The sequence below is a fragment of the Mytilus edulis genome, chromosome 3, assembly GCF_963676685.1.
Source record: "Mytilus edulis chromosome 3, xbMytEdul2.2, whole genome shotgun sequence".
NCBI classification, from domain to species: domain Eukaryota; kingdom Metazoa; phylum Mollusca; class Bivalvia; order Mytilida; family Mytilidae; genus Mytilus; species Mytilus edulis.
The window spans coordinates 43,278,631-43,304,482 of NC_092346.1; the positions used below are offsets into that span (position 1 = coordinate 43,278,631).

The following is a 25,852-nucleotide window of genomic DNA, read 5'->3' on the forward strand; positions in this document are numbered from 1 at the left end:
AGATTATATAATTTAATTAAATACAAACTTATAACCCCATCAAATTATCATACTTTACATAAATTTCAAGAAAATCAACCAATAAACTGACTAAAAAAAGACTCATTTTTGCGGAGTTATCTCCCCTTCCAATGTTAACTTCCATAGGAAATTAACCATGATGATTTTGAGTTTTTCTAAGTTAGATTTTATGAAACTTTTTTCTGTGTATATTAAGGGCATAATGCTATAGATTATAACTAATACATTTTCTGTTGCAATTAGTTCGAGGTTAAATCTTAGTTTGACTGGACTATGTTGGTAATCAATCGATTAAAAAAAAAGGTTGAATTGAAATCACTCTATATAATAACAATAAGTTGGAAAACGACGAAGTTTAATGAAAATATTCATACTATAAAAAACTGGTACATATTTTTTTTTATGACTCCGCACTAAGAAATTACAGTCAGTAATAATCTTTTAATGTTTACACATATAATTTATTTTTGTCTTTAGATCCGATCTCTGTTGAACATACACAATTTCGCCATGATAGTTAATTGAATTATATTTATATTTTTAAAAACAAATAAAAAATACTCAGAAAAGAGTTGACAAGTAAACATCAGAATCATTCAAGTCTTTGCGATGTATGTGCGTCCTCCCTGTGATGTGTCAATGACCATCATCTCATAATTGAACTGTCTTTTGGATTGTATTGTCAGCTTGATTAGTATGCTGGCACAAACAACATACATGATAGATCCAAAAATGCACAGTACAGGCGAGTAAGGAAAAGTAAAGTCAAAGACACCTGTAAACGGTTGTAACAAATTCGTGTAGTGTCCATACATAATCAAATATATGAATGCAAAGAGGAAAGTGGTCGTACCTTCAAAGAAAATAAAACATCGTATAAATATATTTATAAACTATTCACGTGTTTACTTGAAATCACTAGGATTGTGGATCTGATTCTATTCTGAATTTAGAGTCTGAATGCTTTTTATAATTAAATATGAAAATAATTAAAGGTTTTTCCTTAAAATATCAAAATTTATTATATTCTATAACATGAGGTTTGTGTGAAATTTTGAATACATGTATCTCTTTAAAAACAATAAAAAATAGACTTGAGCACTTGTTTAGTTCGTATTATTATCAACTTACCAATGTTTATCACATTTCCTCTTATTTCTATAATAGTCCTAATACTATAGTACACTAAATAATAATAAAAACACTTTCGACTCTTTATGTACAACGGTAAACTATTACACAATTCGTGTGATATGTATTGCTGACGTTTGTAAAATGAAACAATAACTGCATTATGTATTTAAATTATTTGTAGTATGATGACTATATATTTTATAGATATCAGAACAGAACAAGGTATGTTAGCAATTTTCGAAGAATTATCCAAACAAATATACTGAACATGTTTTTCTTGCCGAAATTTAATTTACTGTGAAAACGTCTAATATGTACCTTGGTCCATGTAATAATACTTTCTTATCATAAGCAATTGCATAAACCTATTCAATTGAGAATAACAATATTTTTAACTTTCTTTGATAGATATTTCTAATGGAGAAACCTCTTATATTCCAGCACTGCAAGGGGAGATACTATAATTTTCAAGTTTAACGCTGTGGCTATATTTTTACGTAATATAGATAAAGTAAATGTCTAGCCTATACTTCCCGATCTAATTGCATGTTTATTTATAAGAAGCTGAGGGAATATTATATCAATAAATGTGTGCGAAATCTTGATGTCGATCATAAAAAGCCTTTCATGGCAAAATGCAAAATGGTACTTGGTATGGCGTTGTGCGTTGTCGTTATTGTTTACCTTTTTAATTGAGGTACAATGTATAACAATGACATTTAAAAACATTTATACTGCAATCAGCTATTTTACTATTCAGATAAAGCTATACGTATAAACCAAATGATAAACAGAACTGGTGCTGTAAAATTAAAGATATTTTAGGTAAATATGGCTTTAACTGTATTTGGTTAAGTCAAAAGGTAGATAATGTAGATTTTTTTCTCAGACAATTAAAAGAGAGAATGGTTGATACATTTATATGCGAAGCAAATGCTTTCTTTGAAGTCTCAAACAAATGTCAATTATATAAATTTATTTTTTGTACACATAATTTACAATTTTACTTAGACAAACAAGTGAATTACATATATAAACCTTATATTTGTAAATACCGTATTTGTGCACATAATTTGAATATAGAGACAGGAAGATATTATAATATTGACAGGAAAGATAGATTATGTATTTATTGTAATTCAAGTTCCATTGAAGACGAATTTCATTTTTTATTGGAATGTAATAAATATACTAACATTAGAGAAAAATATATCAAACAATATTATTGGAGGCACCCCTCTACTTATAAATTGATACAATTGTTATCTGTACAGAATATTAAAGAACTGAACAATCTTGGTAAATACTTAAAATTAGCGGAGAAACTACGCTGCTAACTTTTATTAATTTTATGAATTTCATACTCTGCGTTATACTTGAAATTGTATTGTATACAAGTTATTTAATGTATCTCAATGTAGTTAACATTTTATTATTATATGTCTGTTTATTTAATATGGTGCATGTATAATTAATTTGTCAAAAAATGAATGTATATCCTATAAGCTGTACTTGCTTTTGGAATAAAGTATTATTATTATTATACGTCAATGACCCCAATTAACCTATAAGCCCCGCCTCCTTATTGTATTTCATCAACAACGTCACGTCACGACCATGACAAGGTAAAGTAACAATGGTTAAACTTTTATGAATTTATACTTTTATGTCTTCAAATTGGTTTTTATATACCATGATTATCAAATGTTATTAATTAAGTTCATTTTCCCTTTCTAATTCCTCAATATGTCAATGTCTTATCGCCTGGACTACGCTCATAGGGAAATACCCCAAAATGGTACCCAAAGGGGGAAATTCCAAACACTTTTTTTAACCATTTTTGTTATATAATTTTTTCATTTTAAATTTTTTTTTTTCGATTTCAGTATAAAAACAATATACGTATAGTGTCTTGAAATACGTATACGTATATATTGTCTAAGTATTTACTGATTCTGGAGGTCTGTGAAATCACGAGCCTGTATCGTTAGCTAAGTAGGAACAGGCTGGATAATATAAAGAAATAAATAAATACTGTATCATATTTACAAATAAAAACAATAAGAAATTAATTCAATACCTGACATAATCAAAGAGATACTACCGATAACTTCAAGTCTTTTGTGTGGATACCGTTTACAGTTGTACACTAATGTTAACACCAATGAGACAAATGCCAGTATCAAAGCTAGTGAGCAAATTACAACAATGGCAGTATACGTTTTATTTACTGAAAGTAACAAAGGATTTACTGCAGTAAATACAACAGCTTTCTTTTTCTCTTTCAAATAGTGTTATATTCTATAATATATAGCTAACCTCTCAATTTATTTCAAACCAGGACTGTTTTCGTAAAGTTGGTACATATTTAAAAGAAGGTACAGTACAAAAAAAAACAATGTTACCTCTTTGTATCTCCAAACATTTAACCAAATTATAAGAATTGCAATTTCAAAAGCTTAATATATTATAATAAACAGCTGCGCCATGAGCGCATGATACGCCCGACGTCTTATGTGGAAGTTATATGCAATAATCATAAATAGTTTCTGAGAAAGTTTTAAGCAATAACCATATATAGTTTTTGAGACACGGCGGGAAACCCCCCACCCTGGTTTAAAAAAAAAAAAAAAACTAAATATCACTTAAATAAAATTTTGAATCAAAACCAAAAAGTATACAGATCTTTAGATTAATATAATAAAGAAGTGTGTAAAGTTTTAAGCAATAATCATAAATTATTTTTGAGATACGGTGCGACATGTAAAAAAAACCTCCCCTGTTTAACAAAATACTCAATAACTCAAAAATAAAATTTTGAATCATCACCAAAAAGTATACAGATCTAAAGATCAATATAACAAAAAAGTGTGTAAAGTTTTAAGCAATAATCATAAATTGTTATAGAGATACGGCACAACATGTAAAAAAAAACTCCCCCTTTTTTACAAAATACTCAATCACTCAAAAATGAAATTTTGAATCATCATCAAAAAGTATACAGATCTTAAGATTAATATAACAAAGACATGTGAAAAGTTTGTAGCAATAATCATAAATCGATTTTGAGATATGGCGCGACATGTAAATAAAACCTCCCCCTTATTTACAAAATACTCAATAACTCAAAAATGAAATTTTGAATCATCACCAAAAAGTATACAGATATTAAAATTAATATAACTAAGAAGTGTTTAAAGTTTTAAGCCATAATCAAGAATCGTTTTTGAGATACAGTGCGACATGTGAAAAAAACACACCCCTGTTTTAGTTACAAAGTGCCGTAAATCAAAAAGTTTAAATCTAATTTTCACCAAAAAGTACTAGTATACAGATCATTTGTCCATCATAAGAAACAACTATATTAAGTTTCATGAAATTTGGATAAGTCGTTCTCAAGTTGCGGTGCGACATGTTTACGCCGGACAGACGGACAGACGGACAGACAGACGGACAGACAGACGGACGGACAGACGGAAGGACGGACGGACGGACACCGGACATGTGTATACCATAATACGTCCCGTCAAAATTTTGACGGGCGTATAAAAATGAAGATGAAGGACAAACCCAACATCATATGTCACACCCGCTTTTGATTGGGTTAATGTTGCTCAGTCCTCATATTTCCATATTGTGTTTTGTATACTGTTGTTTGTCTTTTGTTTTGTTGCCATGGCGTTGTCAGTTTATTATTAACTGATAAGTATGAATGTCCCTCTGTTATCTTTATTAAAGTTTATTGTATGTGTTCGGGGTCAGTTTTTAGTTTTTTGTTTTAACCATATTTGTTAATAGTGGTATTGGTAACAAGTTATTGCAACTTATATTAACCCCTTTCTACTTTGCGGGTGCGAGTGCTGTTATGTTTCGGCATTAGTCTACTCTTTTCGAAATCTACAAGGGTGTCTATAAGTGCAAGAGGTATGTTTACTCTAAACACGGGTCAGTCATTTATCTAGCCCGTCCGATGGACTATCATCGATTCCTTAAGACCATACTCGCAAATGGTGTCAAGCGAGAGCCGAAAATTTAGTCTCGCCGGAACTGGTATCGAACCATGAACCATTGGTTCGGGATCATATAGTCCTACCATTCGCGTACGGTCTGATTACTTAATACGATGAACGTTGTAAGGATATTTTAACTGGAAATTGGAAATGTCGTAAATTTGTAATTTATAAAACAGGCATTTTGACTTATTGAAACAATAAAAAAATAATCAGTATAAATGAAAATTGAAATACAATCAATTTTTAGCTAAAAATCATTAGTAGTTGATACCTTCTGTTTCTCTGTTCTTAAAGGGGTACTAGCTGTCAAATTTATGGTCACCGATTTGACTCGAATTCTCATATTTGAAATATAACAATGTAAAACATTTATCCAACTATCAAAAGTCTAAAATAAACAGTTTACAGAGCATTGGATAGATAATATATAGGTTGGTTTCGTGTGTATTTTAGTCCAGACGTCATCTAATTAACTATCGATTTGACCTCAGATGACCATATAAGCGATGTAAACATAAATAAAGACATAAATATGTTAAACTAACTCGTGCAATGGATTTTTATAGGTCTGTTTGATTTTACTTTATAGATTAAAAATAGATGTTTCTCATTGTTTTTAGCCGTATAAGAATGAATTTATGTTCATCGAATGAGTAATCGAATGATTTACCGTAGTTTCACTTTCATTGTTGACATTATTTTTCTTTAAATAACCAGTACACGTACAATGCATGCGTTTTCAATCTCTAGCTAGGGGTTAAATTAAAGTTCACATGAATACGGATTTAAAGAGGTCGACTCATTCACTTGTAAGTGAATAACTAATTATCAATGTTTCTTAGCGTAATTTGACAAAATTGAACCTTTTTGGCTGCAAAAAGCGAATTGTTATTTCACTATTTCACTTTCATTATTGATTGAACAGAAAAAAATCAAACTTTAGATTTTTTATATATCTCGTAGCTAGTGCCCCTTTAAGTTGAACATAATAATGTAATATGTATACCTTTCATGAATGTGACCTACCGAATTAGACTATTTACCGGATTTGTAATCACATAAGCAACACGACGGGTGCCACATGTGGAGCAGGATCTGCTTACCCTTCCGGAGCACCTGAGATCATCCCTAGTTTTTGGTGGGGTTCGTGTTGTGTATTCTTTAGTTTTCTATGTTGTGTCATGTTCTATGTTGTGTACTATTGTTTTTCTGATTGTCCTTTTCATTTTTTAGCCATCGCGTTGTCAGTTTGTTTTAGATTTGTGAGTTTGACTGACCCTTTGTTATCTTTCGGCCCTCTTTTATATAGGAACACAATTAATTTAGTGAACAGAAATAAAAAATATATATGGCAGCAAGCAGGGTTTAAGAACATCAGTTGTTCGATGTTAATAAAATGCGTTTTGTTAAAAAAAACCAATCATCTGTTTTTTTGGTCTTTTGTTAAATGTTGTTTGTGCTGTATTTAGACTCTGCTACAACAAAATTTGTTAAATGTACACGTATAAAAATTGCGATTTTTATCCAACGCAATCATAGGTTTGAACGTTGTTTTCAATTAAAATTTTATATATATATATATAAAGATTGCCTAACAATTTAATTTTAACACACTATTTAGTATGCAATTGTTAGAATGTTTAAAATATTTTTAAAACGATAAAAATAAATGCAATATTTTGCTAGACACACTAGCTAACTAAAAGTTACGACCATCCGGAAATGGGAGACAACTCTAGGGATAAATAAAGGCAACAGTAGTATACCGCTGTTCAAATCTCATAAATCCAAGGACAAAAAACAAAATCGGGGTAACAAACTAAAACCGAGGGAAACGCATTTAATATAAGAGGAGAACAACGACACAACACAGAAACGCAACACACACAGAAACGGACCAAGCAAAAAAAGTTTTTCTTTTTCGATTTTCGTGCAGTAAAAGGTTCATTTGAACCAAACCGCTTGTCTTAGACTCATACATGCTATTCGGTGGTTCGGTGATATAAAAACCAAATTTGATGCATTAAAACCTTCCAATTTTCGTAAAATAGTCATTTAAAAATTCCAGCATGATGGTCGTAACTAAAAAAACAAAAATGTTGAGGATGGTCGTAACTCTGTTTTGAATAAGACCCAATAAGGCAAGTGAAGAGTTTTAAACGTGTCTTTTATTATATGTAATATAATATGATGTCTTTTGTTATATGCATATGTAATATGATGTATTTCTGAATTTTTTTTTGATTTTTACTTACAGCGTAAGATAAAGCAATTTCAACCCGTATTACACTTATCAATTCAAATTCTTAAAAAGTTTTTGAATAATAGTTTTTGGGAATTTGGATTAAAGTTCTAATTTTTTTAAATGTTTTGGACCGAACAAAGCAAGTCAAGAGTTTTAAAGTGTCTTTTATTATATTTATAAATTATGTTATACATTTGTGAAGTCGTTTATATCAAATAATAAAAATTAAAAGGGGTGAAGAGAGGGGTACATGTAAAGTGCGAAACGGAAGAAATTGGAACGAATCGATCTAAACAATACAAAATGAAATGAACAGTCATATATGATGAAAATATAATGTATAATATTAACCAGAGGCAAATAGTTGAATTATTGTAAGCTGTTACTTTCATCATAAATGTGAATTTCTCAAAAGTGGATAATTCATTTTAAGACAAGAAACACAGCTCTGGTTATGATCATTCTTAGTTAGAAATAAAAAGCACGAAATGTATCAAATCATTTTTTAATTACAAAATAAATGGTTTTAAGGAAAAGCATTTTTAATGAATTGGACATCGCTTGAAATAACAGTATCCTGGTTTTTTTTCTTTTCTTGATGAATTGAGGATGTACCTTCAAGCTGATTTTTAAATCTTCAATTTAAGATAGATACATTAAGTCGAAAGAGCATTAGTAAGGAGTCATAATAATCTAAAAATATTGATAGGTTATGAAGGTCCTTATCTAGACTAGACCATTCGCGCGAATTCGCAGGTCCGTACCTGAGTGAAAAACATACGCTTTATTTTTAGCTTGGATTTTTAGAAGTCATATTGTTTTTTGGTGAAATCAACCTGACAATAAGGTGCACTGTTATGTCCAATGACAAGTCCATGAGTAGCGTGTAGCCATTCATACAATATAAACATGTAACATACACATAATGTTCAACCTGCATAGCATGGGGTTTGTATGTGATAGTTGCCGCAGTACATTCAGTTCTACGTAAGTCCTTGTAGATCTAATATTATCCTGGCTAGAAACTAGTATTTTATTTTCCTCTTAAATTCAGCGCGTGAAGCAATGTACTTTCGAGGTTAATACAATTTTCATTGCGACACCGTGGCTTCAGTTTTCATTCCGTACATGTACCAATAATTAGAACTAATATCAATGATATACAGCAATATAAAATCGTTATGTAATCGATAAAAAATAAAGACAACACGTTATACAATCCTGGGTTGAGTTCAATATCGTAGCGGCTACGTAGCTGCTATCAATATCTATGTAGCAACTAGTCTATAGCTACACGTTGAATAGTCAAAATTAACGAAGCACTACGCAGCTGTAATGAGATTGAACTCAACCCAGGACTCCGAAGTGTATTTGTGCATTTAATTTCCTCTTGAACGACCAAAAGCCGAATATTTGATGGCCAATAGTTTATAAAAACTGCAATAGCTGATTAAATGTTAAAGATGATTGTTCAGATTTGTACGTTTAATAATTTCATCTGCCAACATTATTGCAGATATAAAAAAAAGTCGTAAAAAAAAATATGGGGGAAAACACGTGCATTTAATAATGTTATGCCTTAAGTCAACGTACAGTAAAACATAATTAGTACTCAACCCTAGCATACTTTTTGGCTTAATGCGAATTGATAAGTTTTAGCTGTTGCTCCTAAATGATGAGCGTTTGGAATACATCAGAACTGTGTATGTTTAATTAATTCTCTAGCTTAATTTCTGCATATCATTATCAGAGTAACGAATAATATTTTTTGTAACAAATCATAAATGACATCTGAGATTATTACTTTTACTTTTAAAATACATTAATAAAAGTTTGTCTAAATACTCGAGTTACGGTCATCTTTAAAAGTTACGACCATCATCCAAAATACTATAGTTGAATTTACGACCATCACACATTTAAAGTTACGACAATCATGCTCGAATTTTTGAATGAATATTTTACGAAAATTGGAATGATTTTGTCTATCAAATTTGGTTTCAATATCAACGAACTCACGATAAGTGTATATGAGACAAGCGGTTTGGCTCAAATGAACCTTTTACTGCACGAAAATCGGAAAAGAAAAATGTATCCCTAGAGTTGTCTCCCATCTCCGGATGGTCGTAACTTAGTTACGACCATCCGCTTACCACCAGTGTCTATCGTATGTAGATGATAAGAAACTTTTGCAGCCCAATGTACATATTGCACTTGAAATTAGCTGCCTTGTAAATAATACATAATTTGGATGAAATTCAAGATTATTTACAAAATTGGTGGTTGAAGTTTGCAACGTTCATTGGCCAATATTACCGGATAAAAAGGACGATGCTGTGTATTAAATTATTCTTTATTGTTCCTGTATCTTTTCCGTTAAGGGTCTAAAGTGTGGAGCTGGTGGATCCAAAAGTTTTATCTTCTCCTCCTCCGTGGTGTCACTCGCCGTGTTAACTATTATGATTTGGAAAGTAACATTATTGAAAGGATGTTTGTTTGAGCAAAAATGTCTTGTGAGAGGACAGTTTTGTTGGTTATGTACCATGAACGATGGTTATGGAGCCGATATTGAATTTATCGAGTGTTTCTTCCACATACTGAATGCCACAAGTGTCACATGTTAATAAATAAATTGAGTTCTCCGTTTTACATTTGGAATTTGAGTAAGATGGTATAATTTTGTTTAGTAACGGAGCTGATGAAAGAACTGCTTGCATTGACATTATTACAACACGAGAAATTCCTTTGACCACATTGTTTTCAGCAACCGGGAAGTGGAGAAGGCTGCTTTGCTTATACAGATGCCACTATTTTTTCACGGATGTGTTCAGGTCTTCTGAAGGCCATGACTGGGGTTGAGGAAAATACTTTCTTGAGATTTTGTGTCCATACTAGTGCAGTCTATCTGGAGATAGTGTTTGTCAATGAAATATAAGTTGTTGTTCTTCATCACTAGTTTTAGAAATTCACTTTGTGCGTTGATGGCTTTTGCTAACTCGGCTGTGTATTTTTATGTGCCAGTTTAGGTTATATTATGTATTGTAGCTGTTTTTATTCTGTAGTTAATCACCACTTCGGGTTTGTCATGCATATCTATTGTATAGTCGTTTTATGAAATTTACTGTATGCAAAAGTATGTTGTTCTAAATAGTAAGGATGTTCTTGTCCCAGGCAGAAAACCCGGGCGGTATTGGTCACAGCTTTTTGGAACTTTTTATCCTCGGTGCTCTTCGACTTTGTACTTGTTTTCGCTTTCGGGCTTTTTTCATCTGTGCGTCGCTAGTTGGTCTTGTGTTAACGGGACGCGTGTCTGGCGTGTTGGATTTTAAACCTGGTGCCTTTTGTTAGCTATTATTCGTGTGTTTCTCTGTCCTGTATATTCTCTCATTTTTATTGTAGTCTTGTCATGTAATGTTGTCATTTTAATGTTATATTCAACATTGTCATAAAAGCGGTATGTTTGCATGCCACAAAACCCAGTTCAACCCACCATTTGTTTCTTAAAATGTCCTGTACCAAGTCAAGAAAATGGCCATTGGTATATAATAGTTCGTTTATGTGTGTGTTACATATTAATGTTGTGTTTCTATTGTGTCGTAGTTCTCCTCTTATATTTGATGAGTTTCCCTCAGTTTGAGTTTGTTTTTTTCTCAATCGAGTTATGAACTTCGAACATATGTATATATTTAGAAATGAACAAGGCACTCAGTTGGGGGATTTTTTTTCGCTAAGAGTGTTCCATAACTCTTCGCACGCTGCTATTCCTTCGTCTTGTGAAATGTCGGTATATAAAGAAGACACATCCATGGATGTGAGTATAGTATTGTTTGGTAGTTGATTGAGTTCCATTTTCTTTAGATAATCAGTCGTATCCTAGATGTAAGACGGTAGTTTTTTCACGTGAGGTCTTGAGTGATGGTCTACAAATTCGGAAATCTTTTCAGTTGGGTGACTATTCGCTGAAACAATTGGTCGATCTGGATTTGCCCGTTTTGTGTATTTTAGGCAACATAAAAAATCTTTCAGCCTTTGCTTCGTTCAAGCGGTCGAAGATAATCAAATGTGTCATTGTCGATATGCTTTTGGTCGTACATCTACGCATCACACACGCCAGACACGCGTCCCAAAACTCAGACAAACTGCCATAGTCAAAGGATCTAAGTTAGTTCTTTTGTAGTTTTTGATATAGAGAACATACTGTGTCTGTTGGAATGAGGTTAACATGTATTCGAAACAATTCCTATATGGTATAAATACTCATATGATCCCACCCGTAAATAATGAAACGAATGTATATCAAAATGGTCCAAAAATCCGAATATGGTCGGACCATATTAATATACGCAAAAGGTCATGAACAAACGCTTATGTTCCAAATAATAGTAATCAAATATTCTGGAACATAAAAATTATCTACTTTTTGAGTCATTTGATATATTTTGCGATGTTTCCAAATCTTCTTCTACACAAAACAATAAGGGGCAACTTATCTGCTCAAAAAGAGTTACCAGTTTCTTGGCAATAGAGACATCGACCTGCGTACTACTGTTAGTGCAGATGACTATTCACGATACAATAACGTTTTAAAATAAAATGTAGTAAAATTGCCAATGAAATCACCCAACTCTGATTCACGTGGATGCTATCAACTTTTAGTTATAGTATGTTATTCACTCGACACTCACCACCAAAGGGTGACTGGGAAAAAAATTATGGTTACTACATGTTTTTAATCGACAGACATAAAAAAAAACTTCCTAACGTTGGGCGTCTGTTCGGCTGTAAGTAAAATATAAGTACGTAGCCACGTTCGGTCAGAAGGAGGACCTTGAATCCGATGGCTCACGCAGAAAGAATATACAGCTATCTACACGTTAAGAGCCTTTGCAACAACTCTTTGAAGGGTTCGTAGGTGGTGGACGTTTGCCATGCAAATTTCGATTCCTATCAAATTTATTCTGATTTCCCAACGAAATCTTAATTTCCTTGAACTTCATACCAGACGGCATCTACTGTAGGATTTACTTATTATATTTACATGTAAATTGAATTGGTTCTCTTCCTAAACATGAATGAAATGTTTGTACTGGACGTTAATCAACCAATAATTAATTAATATTTAAAAAATACTTTATGCTGTGGAGCAGGATCTGCTTTCCCTTACGGAGCATTTGAGATCACCCCCAGTTTTTGGTGGTTGCTTATTCTTTAGTTTTCTAAGTTGTGTCATTTGTACTATTGTTTGTCTGTTTGCCTTTTTATTTTTAGCTATGGCATTGTCAGTAAATTTTCGATTTATGAGTTTGACTGTCCTTCTGTTACCTTTCGTCCCTCTTTTATTCCTTAAGATGAAAATTAGAGGCAACATAAAGTGCGAAACCGGTAAATTAAATGAAAAGACTCAAAAAATTATGAAAATTTTACTCACATTTCCGCAAAAAAAAAATTAAGTTAAAAAAATACAACAAAAAACAAACATCCATAATCATGAAACACTGCTACAAATATATTTTTTAAACCAATTACATTACAATTGAAAATATATCTTCACAATCGAAATATGATAACTGTACAAATAAAACTTACTTGGTAAATGCAGAAAATCCGCCGCTTCTAAAATACCTACAAATCATACACCAGATGTCTATAAATTCTTTCATATGTCATATATGTGTTACAGGGAATTTGTAAAATCACTGAACTGATTAGTGATTTTATAAAATCCGTGATTTTGACCAGTGATTATACAAAATCCCTGAAATAATTAAAATATTTTTTTACAGATTCGCTGATTGTTTTCATGAAATATGTAAAAAAAGATTCATTGTTATCGATTGAACATTTTTCTGAAAGAATCATACAGCATTATTAATTTTAATACCAATTGAGCAGTCATAATGCCCTAAACAACTGATATACTGTAGAAAAATAACTCAGGCACAGATGTCTTTAAGTCAAGAGCAAACATAAACACATAAGTTACTCCAAATAATTGAGGGAAAATTAAAGTGCAACATATGGAACCGGGAAAAAAATTATGAAATTTTAAACTTATTGTCAAGCTATAGTTTGTTATAGTTTTTTCTGTCATTACTGTGAAATAAAACTAATTATTTCATTTTTCATAATAAAATATAAAAACGGATTATTATGTTGATTGCTGTCATAAGAGAAGAACAACAAATTGTTTAAAGGAATAAGGAATTGAGTGGGGTTGATTATTTGATTCAGTGGCAAATAAAGTCATGCATATCAGGGCTAGAGCATCTTATTGTGACATGAACATTGATATATAAAAAAGGTATGAAGTTCTTCAATGTGGATATGTTAAAAAAAAACATTAAAAAGGCTATCGTCTTGCTACCAAGCATGGTATTCTGTTAGGGTCATACACTAGAAACCAGTTTGAACCCACTGAATCCTTGTTTTTGAGCCCATCAGCTGTTTCAATTGAAACTTTATGTCTTTTTGACAAGCTGTTAAACTGTCTTCCATTTGTGATGGACAAGGATTTGTGGTCTAAATATCTGTGTATATGCCTTTAAGACATAATCATTATACACTAGTTTTAGCTCATAGTATTTGTTTAACAAATACATTTCAAAATCATTAGATATAGGAAGATGTGGTGTGAGTGCCAATGAGACAGTCTCTCTCCAAGTAACAATTTAAAAAGTAAACCATTATAGGTTAAAGTACGGCCTTCAACACGGAGCCTTGGTTTATTTTTAATATTAAGATCAACAAATTTATAGCAGGTTAAAATTGTAATCAGGGATTTAACAAAATCCCTAGCTCTATTTTCAGCGAATTTATAAAATCCCTAACAACTTCATGGATTTTACAAAACCACTTATTAGTCCAGTGATTTTACTTATTCCCTGTAACATATGCATATTCTAAGCTAACGTTTTGGATTGGTTGACATATTTAAGTTTGAATGTATGTGTACATTTTGTTTTTGTTAATAGAAACGTTTTGTTTTAAAAAAATGCAACAAATAAGATGTGGTCGCAAGTTGAGAGAGCGGGACTGGATTGCAACCCTTGGCTAGCGAAGATGCATCCACCTTGGATATGTATAAAGATTCGTTTTGAAATATATGTGGTAAGAAGGCAAATGAGACAATTCGTCTATAAGCTTGACTGTTACTCTGATACCTTTCGCCTCTCTTTTATGATTACTGTAAGTCTGGGTAGATCTTAAGGTGGTCGTATTTTTTTTTATCTATAACCCAGTCGACTCACAAATACGGGATCCGACAGTGCAGTCTCGTCTTTAACTTAAATATCATTCATTGAATCATTGTTTTCATTGTGCAGTAACTAAATTTATGAATACAACTTACCTTTAAATGAATATTCAGTATTCGCCATTTTTATAAAATTTCCTAACGACATCGCTACACAAAATTTATTAACAACGGTTCTAGATTCCGGTTCAAATGTATCGCAAAATTGCATATAAAGTGTTCCGAATACAAATTTTGGTAGATTTTGTTTGGTTGAATATTTCTTCACAAGGCTTATGTTTCGCTGAAAATAAACAATGGAATACAATTAAGTATGTCTGAGTACAATGCTATAAGAAAATTTGTTTAAACTTAAAACATGTTTAAGGTACTAAAGATTAAGCAAATGAAAATGAAACTCACCACTACCTTCATTGTTCTACCATGATGCGGTGTGAACATCTATGTATCAGAACAATCATCAATGACGAATCTTTGGAAAAACGACTTGATGAGGAAAAATATTCAAATTTTCACTGATTGTTATATTTTAACTCCAAACAGTTTTCAAATTATTCAGAAAATTTTGTTAATACCTGAATCCAACTTTGGTCATCAAATTTTCTCCGATCGTATTCAAAGATCAGCCATCCTGGTGTAACAACCCCACTTAAAACCACAAGAAAACCAGCAATACAAGTTCCTATAGCAATTTGTCTTAATTTCTGCATTTCAATTTGAGGTTGAGAGAATTCTCCTATCTGTAGAAAATGTAAAACAAATATAATATCAGATACATTTAACTGTTAATAAAAACAAAAACAAAAACAATTTTACGAAGATGCTGTAGTTACGATATTATGACATCTGCGTCCGTTATTGCTTAATATGCAATGTGTCAATGACTGGTCAAGCAACAGCAAGGCATATACGTTCTTACTCTCAATTATTTGTATCTTAAATTAATTGGTAAAAACGTATATTTTTTACGTCAAGATAAGGTTAACATAGTAAATTAAGAAATAATTCTTTCATGTCAGACACTAATATCAATTTAACAAGGGTTGGAATTACATTTGTCAATATCTTTATACCGAGCGTTGGCAAGTTGTAAATTGATGACAAATTTAATGCCTACCCATGTTAATATTTTGACAAACAATAGGTGGTCTAGGGTATTAAAAATTAATTGTAAACATATCAAATTTGGTTCTTAATTCCATTATTTATTAAATGGACTTATTTATAAGATCATCAAATTAATATTGGAACTAATTGTTCTATTGAATATCTATGTAGATATACTATAGAACTACCGAAATAAAAATCAAAATAATGAGAAATAAGAAGGGATTGAAGAATGATATTAAATTTCATGACGATATAACCCAAAGATATCTTGGACTGTTAGCTAGACTAAACACGAGCGATATGTGAAATAATGCCTGGTTCTGCAACTGTAGTGTATATAATTGAAGAACAGAGTACAGAATAAAATTTGATCTTTATGACTATATAGATAAAAAAATAATTAAAGATTTTTTTTAGATTTAAATAAAACAAACTAACAATATAACTTGACTCCATTTTAAAAAACTTTATTTCTGTTTTTACAATAAACTCGTTTTCAACACACTTGAAATTTATAAAAAAAAAATTAAAGTGGCGAAATTGAAAATGAACAGCACATGTTCCACTGCAGAGGTAACTCCAGTATTAGAAAGACTTTTGTATTAAAAATGTTCAAAATTACAGTGAAAAATGTAACCACATTGTGCGATAAAAATAAAATAAATCTTATACTTAATAATACATCTTATACGGCATCAAACTTATCTTCCTCTCTCGTAACAAATTGTTTAAATACTAGAAGTAAACTATTGCAATAGATTTTCATTATACCTTTAATTTTTTATTCACATTTATATATAATTGTTTGTTTTTTACTTCCATTTATTGTAAACTGTTCATCCATTCGGTCATTACCATTTATTGTAAATGCGTTTGTGCTAATAAAATATTGTCTATTGTCTTGAAACTTATATTGATATTGAAAAAAGAAAATATTATACTAGGTTCTCATTTCTATTAATTTTAAAAAAAAATCATATAACACCAATTATCAGAATGAAAAATGTGTTATTTGTCATATGAAAGCTAATCTGTGAAAAGTATCTGATGTGTATTGAATATTGTTTCAAGCGCCATCTTTTGTGTGTATTTGTGATGTATATGTGCTGTTAGAACGGGTATGCATTTTTCTTTTCATCATTGTACTGCTTTGTTTTTCTATTGTCTTATTGAACATTTTACTTAATGGTTATTGATACTAATATTACAGTCTGATATATGAATGAAAGGGGCATATTTTCGAGCAAGAAAAACGATTAGATAACTTTGATTGGGTAAGAGGTAAATATGCATCTATTGTTTGTTTTCAAGAGACTCACAGTAATGAGGATATCGAGAAACTTTGGCAAGATGAATGGGGTAAATCATGCATTTTCAGTCACTGCAACAATAGAAGTGCTGGTATTAGTGTGATGTTTAACAAGGGTCTTGATTTTAAGATTCATGATTCTAAGATAGACCAGAAAGTTCGTTTTATTGTTTAAGACTCATCATAATATGAACAAAGCTTAACCTTTGTCACTCTTAATAGATTTAATACTGATGAACAATCATTGTAATGTTTAGTGATATTTAACACACCATCACTTCCTATACATATACTAGCATCTTAATGTGTGGTGACTAGAATGTTGTACAATATTTTCAAATGGACACTTATAATATTCTGCACAATACAAATTTCGATATAAGATTGAAGAAATTTCACAAACTTTTAAATTTTTCGATCCTTGTAGAACCTGTAATCCAGATGACAAAAAATGTACATGGCGTCAAACCTCTCCTATTAGGCAGAGTCGACTAGATTATTTTGTTATTAAGTGTAGACTTATTTTCACTTATGAAAAGTACAAAAATTATACCTGGATACAAAACCGATCTCCATTGTTTTCACATTTTCTGTCAGTCTTGATAAAAGGGATAAGGGATATTGGAAGAAGATACACATAATTTAGATATTATTATGAATACAGTCCCTACTGAAGCGTGCATCACTTCGAAACAGAAAGTAGAAAATGTAGAAGGCGTCCAGAGGGATGCCCAGGAAGGGTATACAGTTCATTCGCTTATGTGATACACGCATTAATTGTATTTCCAGATCAATTATAAAGAGACTTCTACTGAGAAAATTTTAACATATCCGATCGATATTGAACAGGGGTAAACCTTTTTCGCTTTTATTTAGCTGTTACAGTGTTATTCCGTTTATTCCAATCTATTGATAATACTTTGTGTAACCATATGTCATAATTTCAACTTAACTATCAAGAACGTTCGGTTGAGCGGTTTCCGTTGAAGCTCATGTATTGTATTGTTAAAAGCTGTAGACACTGTGTTTGTTTCTAAAAAACGGTATGCTTATCTTAAACTATAGGCCCAAAGAAATGATTTGCCATGCACAAAACGAAATTTAGATTGAAAGGATATCTTAGTTTCGTAGCTTTAATTAAGTGGCGTTTTTTTTTTATAATTCTTTATTTTTTATTTCCTCATTTCATTCAATATTTATATGCATTATATTAACAAAACAAAACAAAACAAAACAAAACAAAACAAACCAAAACAAACAAACAAAACAAAACAAAACAAAACAAAACAAAAAAAAAACAAAAAAAAAAAAGAAAAAAAAAAGTAATATAAAAAACCAACATAGTTATTGTATTTATTCATGTACTCGTAGATAAAAATATATATATAGCAACATACATTTTAACCAGGTTTAATCCACCATTTTCTACATTTGAAAATGCCTGTACCAAGTTAGGAATATGACAGTTCTTGTCTATTTGTTTTTGATGCGTTTTGTTATTTGATTTTGCCATGTGATTATGGACTTTCCGTATTGATTTTCCTCTGAGTTCAGTATTTTTGTGATTTTACTTTTTGTATTTTGTTGTTATTTTCTCTTCCCGATAATATCTGGAAATCATATAAAACCAATATTTTAACTCCTATTATCATAACATAGTAATACACATATATGTATTTAGGAATTAAATGTGTATTACTATGTTATGATAATAGGAGTTATATATAATATCTATAGGATGCACACTAACTACTGTCCAATTGGATGTTTATATTCAGTTAAGTTTGAGTTATCTTTCTTAGATCATAAACTTAATTGTTGAAATGGTTCCCATTTTTTCACTTACTGTAGGAGTACTGTGAAAGATGGAAGATATTTTTTCAATAATATAATAAGTTTTCAATTTCTTAAATGCAATATTAACACAAGGTAACAGTGAGTTCAATCTACCCGAATAAATATAGTACTTCATGAGAACAGTGAGAACATTTTCAGAGATATTTATAATATCTGATCCCAAGAGGATGTTCTGTTTTGATATCAGAAGCTCATAAATGCAATCTGAATTTAATCAACTAGTTGAACCCAAACATTTTTGACAATGTAAAATTCCCCAAAAATATGTTCTATTGTCTTTTTGTTTCATTACAAAAACTGCATAGGCGTGTTTCTTTAAGTTTACACTTAAAATAGCAGATCATTAGTGCATAATATTCTGTGCAAAATATTGTATTGAAAAATGATCAGTTTATTACTCAGAGCACTTGAAAGGATGCATATAGAAAAGAACCCAGTGAACCTTTCCATATGCAAAATTTCTTTCCACTTATGTTGTGATTTTATTGGGTGTTCCTGACAAAAGTAGACAAAAATATTTAATAATATTAGGTGGCGGTTGAAACTTCAACGATTTTGGAAATCATGTAACAGTCACTCCAATAATCACAAACCAACCTTGAAGATACCAACAACACTGTTAATATATAAGACTACCATGAAGATACTATAAAGTGTTTTAGTCATTATTTGATGTATTTGAAGATAGGCTTAACATAAAGTGGAAAATAAAATGACAACGGCATGACTGAAAAACGAAATTCACATTTCATACAAATAAAGTTGTTTACACATGGAAACAACACTCCGAGTTATGATAAAAATATGCCGTTCGGAGCAAGATCTCAGCCCTGCTTTAAGCACCGATTCAACTTTGAATCAAGAAATAAGAATATACAAAAATTGCCCGAAAAAGTCTTGGCTGATAAAAGAACAGAAGTAAACATTTTACGGACCTGTTAATTATAAAATATAAAAAAAAAAATGAAATCACCTTTTACCTGTATAAGTATGTGCTGCAATGATCAATATCCGGGTTTGATTTAAATTAAATAAAAAGTCAACAATATACGTGTGCAATGGTGTGATTAATGGCTTAAAATGTCATGCTTGGTATGACTTTGCCTCCCATCAGAGATAGAAAAATAGTAAATTAACTACAGTCACTAGTACACTTATGAAAAGTGCGTACAGTGAGTGTATATAGAATCTTTAATATACACAATGTTATTCAATTATCTATTTTTATAAATATAATTTATATGACATGTGTTTATAGATATAAAATTGAAAATGTAAATGGCGAATGTGTCAAAGAGACAACAACCCGACCATAGAGCAGAAAACAGCAGAAGGTCACCAACCGGTCTTCAATGCAGCGAGAAATTCCCGCACCCGGAGGTGTCCTTCAGCTGGCCCCTAAACAAATATATATACTAGTTCAGTGGTAATGAACGCCATAACCGACCGTGCGAGGGCTGTATAGCCAGTCAAGGTCGTTAAACACTTCCATTTGTTTGAACGCCATACTAAACTCCAAATTGTACACAAGAAACAAAAAGTTAAAATAATACAAGACTAACAAAGGCCAGAGGCTCCTGACTTGACAGGCGCAAAAATGCGGCGAGGTTGAATAGTTTATGAGATCTCAACCCTTCCCCTATGCTTCTAGCCTTTATGAAAAGCTTGTAATGTACAAAATTGCTGAATTAAAATCAATTTCTTTCGTGTCATCGATATATATTAGGGATGTCAACTCGGTGAAGATTTACTATTCGATTACTCGTTGGATTCACCGAGCGAGTACTCGGGTATCGCTTTGTAAAACATTTAAAAAATGCAAACACATAATAAAAGGTCCTTGTCTTATTAAAGTTAACCCTTTTTATTATTACCTAGGAGTAGATAATAGTCCAAGGAATTGTATACCATTATTAATAGCTCATTTACTACATGTACTAATTATATAATTTGTCAATGATCTAATTAAGTAATTAATCAATATCTATAGAAAAATTATCCCTCAAACAACAGTATATGGGAAACCGTAAAAATCATTTAATGATCAACAAAAGGGTGCAGGATGATTAGAACTTATATATTGATGCCTATTAGACATTTTAGGAAAGTGTTTTAAACTTTTATGTTTACATTTATGATGACATTTACAGATAATTGTAGAGGGGCCATTTCAAAGTGTACAATATTGACAAATTGAAAATAACTCAAATAAATTTTTTTTCATTCAAATAAACGAAACAAGTCGTTACGCCTGCATACAAAAGCAGCACAAATATTTACTATATGACGAGGTTTTCTCCTCGGATGTCTCCAAAGACTTCCTATAAATCTATAATTCTTCAATTCTCCAATAGAATGTTCAACAGTGACTCTGTATTCTTTGACTAAATTATTAATTTTGCGACACCTCCTTTTTAAATTGTCCGGTTTTCGCTGTATTTGCTGGCGTGTATAGGGTGTCATAAGATGCTATCTATTAGGATATATTTTATCTGCCAGTAAAACTATTCCTTCAGGAAAGTCAAGCTCCGCATTTCTACCAATTGACCTCATCATTGCAAACTGTTGTGCGTCGTTTTGATATCCCAAAAACCCGGCATCAGTATAGCATATTTTACCTAAACTATCGATGACAACCTGAGTATGTACGCAATGAAAGTGGCAATGTCCAGAATAATTAAGCTCCTGAGGCTCAACAAGTGGCCTGTAAATTTCCGTTGAGGTACCGTCAATAGCACCCACTGCCATTGGGAGTTTTTCCCAGTTTCCCATCTTTGCTGTCCATTCATTAAGAGATGGCCAATGTACCAGATGATGAAAATGTTGGTAAAACACGGGAATGCACCTATTAATTTCATCATGTATTGTGGTAACGCTTACGTCATTAATTAAGGTAAGCATGTGGTAACACGGATATGATCCTAGCCAAATCATGAACAATTTCCAATTTGTCTCAATATGTCTAAAAGTGTTTCGGGTGTTTCAATTTCTGAGGGTCGACGCAACGAATGTGTTGTATTTTAAAAATATCATTTGTCAACTTTTTCTAGGACGAGACGATTTCTCAAATTTGTTAGGTAACTAACAGTCCTGCTGAATATATGCTCTGACGGTACAGCAGCAGGGGAATGACTAATATTATCTAAAAGTGTAAGCCTTGGATAAGTGCTTTTGTTCATATATTCAATATCTGTGTGGAGGAATTTTGATTGACAGCTAAATGTAAACACTCGAATGGTATTTTAATTTTTATTAATGTTGATTGATATATGATTTCCTAAGAGGCGCTCTTAATAAAAATATGTTTTTGTTTTAACTTAAGAAAGCAACAACATTCTAGTATGAAACCGATTAGTCGAGTATTATTTTGGTAATCGATACTCGGTACTCCCGTGCGATTCGATTACTCGTTGACATCCCTCATATATACCAAGATGTATAGGTTACACTGTATACGAAATCTCTTGATTACTAATTCAGATCCTCATAATCCCTGGTATATTAAGATTTGTTCGTTAAATTGGAAGTAAATTGAACATCTGTTTATCAATTAAATCAATCTTATTAAAACAAGTTCTCATCACTTGCTCCTCGATTTTTTATATGTCGCCGTGTGATAAAAAATCGAGGAGCAAGTGATGAGAACTTATTTTAATAAGATTGCAATTAAATCGAATTAAGCTGAATCCATCCTAAATTGTAACCCAACATCGGGATGCATAATAATAATACAAAAATAAATCTGCTTTATAATGGCAAAATAGGGAGGTATAGGGGTTTAAACGGTTGAATCATTATGAAATCGAGATAAGTTGATAAAATCTAAACTTCTGTGAAATATGTATTTTGTTTTTTAGAAAGTGTATGATATTATCTTCGGGTTTGTAACTGCAAGTTGACAAATAGTTCTTAAAATACGTATGCATTTATATGGTGTACTATATAATGATATGGTTTCGCACTAGTTATAAATATTAAATACATTACTAATTGGAATCAGACAAACAGATTAATAAATAGTGTAATGCCGTCAACCCCCCTTTTTGAATACTAGTATGCTGTGTTATTAAGTACAAATAATAATACGAAGATGTCTGGAGATGATATGCTTTGCATATGAATGTATTTGATACGCTGATTACACTAAAATTGATTTAATTCTATTATCCTCGAGGCCCAAAACATAACAAATAGATAATAAGGTTTTGGCAGTATTTGGCCACAGCTTTATCTTGAATAAAATATAACATATATGATATATAATATGTATTTAAATTGGCAATCTTGCTCTGAAATATATTTATCAATGTCTGTATTTAATATATATGTAAATTATAATGTGGCTACCGCAAATTATGGCAGACCACTAATATAAATATATTTAAGTAATATGTCTGGTACGAGAAGTTGACTGATGAGCCCTGGTAATCAGAGGCTATCATTACTGTTCACTGAATATATGAATGTTAAATCCAGCGCAGCGAAATGTGCTCTGCCAAGTCCAACTTTTACATCTACATTATGTTCACTAGTTGTCTCCTACTCTCCCATCTAAGTACCATTAGCAGAAATAAGCTGAAATATAAACTTAAAAGCAGTATCTGGTTTCTTACTTCCATTCAGAACAAATACACATGTAACACAAAATAAATTTACATTGGGAGGGTGGTGGGTTTTTTAAGAAGATTATTTTCTCGTCCAATTTTCGTCTTCTGAAACCTTGCCGTCTATTTCGAAAAGACCAAGGCGAGGTTGCGATCAAACTAATCAACACAAATGTTAAATACCCAACAGTGAACCACCACCTACCCAAATTAAAATATTAAAGTTTGTACCCAATGGATAACGGGCTTTAAAACTGTAGATTTTAAATCCTTTTATCCTCGAGGCCCAAAACATAACAAATAGATAATAAGGTTTTGGCAGTATTTGGCCACAGCTTTATCTTGAATAAAATATAACATATATGATATGATATAATATGTATTTAAATTGGCAATCTTGCTCTGAAATATATTTATCAATGTCTGTATTTAATATATATGTAAATTATAATGTGGCTATCGCAAGTTATGGCAGACCACTAATATAAATATATTTAAGTAATATGTCTGGTACGAGAAGTTGACGATGAGCCCTGGTAATCAGAGGCTATCATTACTGTTCACTGAATATATGAATGTTAAATCCAGCGCAGCGAAATGTGCCAAATTGTCCGATAAGATCAGAGTAACAACTTGATCTGATTGGACAACCGCCACTGAAAAGAGGGGGTGAAGCTGCGCGAAGCTGTGCCAAATACAATTAAATATATTAACTTTCAAGTTACTTCCTAGTAACTTACTTGAAACGTCAGATATAAAATGTTAACATAACAGTTGTATCTAATTACAGTCGGGGAAGGTTAAATTAATGCCAAGATTCCTGATAATCATTTCTAATCCTCCCTGGAGGGTATTCAAGAAAATGTTATTTCCAAAAGACGTCAAATGCACTCCATCTTTCATCAAGAATAATTCATTAGCCTTTATATCAGGGTAACGGATGTAACAACCATCTGTTTTGGTTAAAAATGATGCTATAGAGGTATTAACCCTCATTCTGCATTTTTCCATGGCATTAATATTGTCAGAGTAACGCCAACTTGATCCCTGAATAATTTGAGACCAGACAAAAACTGTGTCCGACATCAGTTGACGCATCCAACTGAACTGTTTCCTTATTAGTTCACAAAGAGTTTTTTTACTTTCTTTCCCTATATCATTGCCTCCAATATGTTAAACTAATATAGTTGGCGGATCTTCATATTTTAACATGGTTCTTATTTGTTTTTTCATGTCCAGCACTTTACCTCCACATTTTCCCTGCCACCAAATATTTACTCCCATCCTCTGCAGCCCCAAATTTTACCCCTCCCGGTCTTCCTCTGGCTTCCCCAAAGGCATGCTTAATAATCGAGGATCCAACGATCCAAACTGTAGCATGTCCTGCAATTCTTAGAAAGCAATTATTACTTGCTTATATTGATGCAGGACATACCATTTATTTACATAATGATATTTATTCAAATGCCAGCTCAAGACTGCATTACGAAATAAGCAAATATAGAAACATATTTACACAAATAAATGAAGGACGCCTCCGGGTGCGGGTATTTCTCGCTACATTGAAGACCTGTTGGTGACCCTCTGCTGTTGTTTTTTATTTGGGCGGGTTGTTGTCTCTTTGACACATTCCCCATTTCCATTCTCAATTTTATATATAATGTTCAGACACATTTAAATCCTAATGTAATGCAAAAAGGCCTGTGACTTCCAACGTCCCATTTCTTTAATTTGTTCATCAGAAATACCCTCTAATGCGCATGTAGTTGCCATGCCAATTCTAAAGGAATGGGACTTAAATCCATTGTTTTCTATACCAATTACTGACAGAGACCTTTTTAATAATGCTGAAAACTGGTATCTTGTAAGGGGGATCCATCAAAATGACAAAATAAAGGTCCCAGATAAGGTGGGCGAACATTCATAAAATTTGCCATTATTTGTACTGGACATACATTTTTGTTTTTCTGCTTAGAAATAACGATTGTTGTTCCAGAACCAAACTGATCAGTTTTAGATGACGTCAATAAAACCTCTAATCTTGCATCACAAGGCTTTATATTTTCAAATTTTACAGTATGCATCTGCTTATTTTTGCAATCAACTGTTATTTCACCTACTCTCATAAAACCATGAAAGGCTAGCGAAAATGAAGTCATAAACAGTTTTGTCTCATACCCGTTTTTGCAAATCACCGCCAGTGACCTCAATAATTTTTCCAATATATCTCTCGTTATAGGTAATCTAGTGTCCTTTTGATTTGGGCCCCCCCAACCTTTTTATTCCTTCAATCAATTTTCTGACCAC

The 25,852-nt window shown here is 31.7% G+C and overlaps 1 protein-coding gene across 2 annotated transcripts; it reads right to left on the reverse strand.

The window, feature by feature from the left end:
- Window positions 1-359: 359 nt before the first annotated feature.
- LOC139516581 (uncharacterized) lies at window positions 360-23,892 on the reverse strand. Of its 2 annotated transcripts, XM_071306764.1 has the most exons (7): window positions 21,090-21,768; window positions 19,915-20,815; window positions 15,241-15,405; window positions 14,762-14,948; window positions 13,000-13,035; window positions 3,236-3,385; window positions 360-874 (listed from the first exon to the last, which is right to left on the reverse strand). In XM_071306764.1, the coding sequence occupies exons 3-7, from the start codon at window positions 15,373-15,375 to the stop codon at window positions 618-620; spliced, it is 765 nt and encodes a 254-aa protein (XP_071162865.1). In that variant the 5' UTR covers window positions 15,376-15,405; window positions 19,915-20,815; window positions 21,090-21,768; the 3' UTR covers window positions 360-617. The 2 variants fall into 2 exon arrangements, with proteins under 2 accessions (XP_071162865.1, XP_071162866.1); XM_071306765.1 differs by lacking the exons at window positions 19,915-20,815; window positions 21,090-21,768 and adding an exon at window positions 23,598-23,892.
- Window positions 23,893-25,852: the final 1,960 nt, after the last annotated feature.

What these genes read in the sequence shown, in the direction of transcription:
- LOC139516581 (XM_071306765.1), bottom strand. Translation starts at nt 15,375, where the DNA reads ATGCAGAAATTAAGACAAATTGCTATAGGAACTTGTATTGCTGGTTTT. An exon ending in GGATTTTCTGCATTTACCAA is followed by an intron (nt 3,386 to 12,999) that starts GTAAGTTTTATT and finishes TGTTACTTTCAG; the next exon opens with TAAATAAAACGTATACTGCC. An exon ending in TATCTCTTTGATTATGTCAG is followed by an intron (nt 875 to 3,235) that starts GTATTGAATTAA and finishes TTTTCTTTGAAG; the next exon opens with GTACGACCACTTTCCTCTTT.